At 64.4% G+C, this 1848-nt stretch overlaps 1 protein-coding gene across 1 annotated transcript in view; it reads right to left on the bottom strand.

The window, feature by feature from the left end:
- The window catches only part of SLC39A4 (solute carrier family 39 member 4), a 4200-nt gene extending 2357 nt beyond the window's left edge, over positions 1–1843 (bottom strand). The window contains exons 1-4 of the mRNA XM_006038288.1: positions 1814–1843; positions 1528–1708; positions 1134–1306; positions 37–195 (exon numbers count right to left, since the gene is read on the bottom strand). Of these exons, the coding sequence (XP_006038350.1) occupies positions 37–195; positions 1134–1306; positions 1528–1708; positions 1814–1843 (543 nt within the window). The remainder of the gene's footprint in view (positions 1–36; positions 196–1133; positions 1307–1527; positions 1709–1813) is intronic.
- Positions 1844–1848: the final 5 nt, after the last annotated feature.

A 1848-nucleotide genomic window follows, 5' to 3' on the forward strand; every position in this document is an offset into this window, starting at 1 on the left:
GAGCCCCACCCCCCCCGCCATGGCCCAGCCCCGCACCTGGTGCTCCGCCTGGACCAGGAAGCTGAAGAACTTCTCGAGCAGGAAGAAGGCGTAGATGCCGCCCAGCACGGCCAGCAGCTTCCAGGTGCTGCCTGCGACCGCCGCGCCGTGCTCGTGCCCGTGGCCATCGTCCGCGTGCGAGTGCAGGCCCAGGAACTGCAAAGATGGGGCAGGGGCTGGCCTCAGCACCCCTTGCACACCTGATGTGTGCAATGCCCCTCCCTCACCCCCCCCCCCCGCCTCCTGGCCTCCCCTGCACGCGGGCCAAATGGCAGCAAACTTATGTGTACAGGCGTCCAATTGTGTGCGCTCCTCCCCCCCCACCCCCCCATACAGGCTTAGCCCACTTCACACGCTACACACACACACACGTGTACAGGCACACGCAGCCCTGGGTGCAGACAGGCAGCCACATACATGCACACAGGCAAACAGATGCACCTTCTGCTGCTCTGCGTACACCCTCAGTCGTGCCTTGCACACTGGGTGGCAGATCACATGCCCACATGTACACATTCCTACATGCACATATGCACACAGCCAGCCCTTAGGCATCTCCCACATGCTCCTACACGGCCCTACCTACAGGCATGCAGCACACAGCCACGTGCGAGCACACACACACCTACGCCTGCACATGTGCCATCCTACGCATACCCCTTCCCCAGCTAGCATGCACCATGCAGCCATGTGCATATACATGCAAGCACATGTACTGTCCCACACACATAACCCCTTCGCTAGCACGCACCACACAGCCACGTGCATACATACATACACATGTGCCTTCCCATACTCTACCCCCAATCCCTGGCACACACCACACAGTCATGTGTGTATACATGTGTGCACACATGCCATCCCACACATACACCCCCCTCCCCCAGTACGCACCACACAATCATGTGCCTAAACCTGTGCATATGTGCGCCATCCCATGCACCCCCTTCCCCAGCACACACCACACAACATATACATGCATACACACATATCATCCCACACACACATGCACCCCCCTCCTCCGGCACGCACCATGCAGCACGGTGCCTATACCTGCGTGCACACGTGCCACCCCACGCCCGCCCCGCGCTCACCTGGGGCACGAGGTGCAGCAGCGCGTCGCCGGTGAGCGAGCCCACGGCCAGGCTGAGGAAGGTCTGGATGACGTACTGGTAGGTGCTGATGCAGGCCGTGCACAGCAGCACGCCGATGCCCATCAGGGCACAAAGGCAGATGACCAGCGTGGCCAGCGAGCCGTAGATGTACTCTGGGGACAGCGGGCGTCAGCCACGGGGGCTGCTCCTTCTCCCCTGCCCCTGCCCCTGCCCCTGCCCTGGTGGGGGGTCTCCTGCCTTGGCATCTGGCCGTGTGACCAGGGACATGCAGCAGCCCCCTAACTCAGGGGCCCAGAGCAGATCAGGCCACTAGAGGCCAGATCGGGGCCCGATCCCCACCCCCAACTCCCGTGCCCGGGCTCCCTGCACTCACTCTCAGCCACGCTCAGGCGCCCGTCGCGGTTGCTGCCGGAGCCCGCGGGCAGGCCCGAGCAGGCCCCGCTCAGTTGCTGCTGGAGCAGAGCCGGGCTGAGCCGAGAGAAGTCCTGGCTGGAGATTCCCGTCTGTGCGTCCAAGCCGTAGACCTCCAGGAGGTCCTGGGCGCTCAGGCAGGCCTGGGGAACACAGCCTGGGTCAGCACCGGCTGGGCTGGGCACCGGGGCCCCGGGGTGGCTCCAGGCTCCAGCCGGGCTGGGGAGGGCAGCGACTGCCCCGCTCACCGTGTCCCACACGTGGCTGCCGCTGTGCATGTGGG

The sequence above is a fragment of the Alligator sinensis genome, unplaced genomic scaffold (genome assembly GCF_000455745.1).
Source record: "Alligator sinensis unplaced genomic scaffold, ASM45574v1 scaffold1905_1, whole genome shotgun sequence".
Lineage (NCBI taxonomy): Eukaryota > Metazoa > Chordata > Crocodylia > Alligatoridae > Alligator > Alligator sinensis.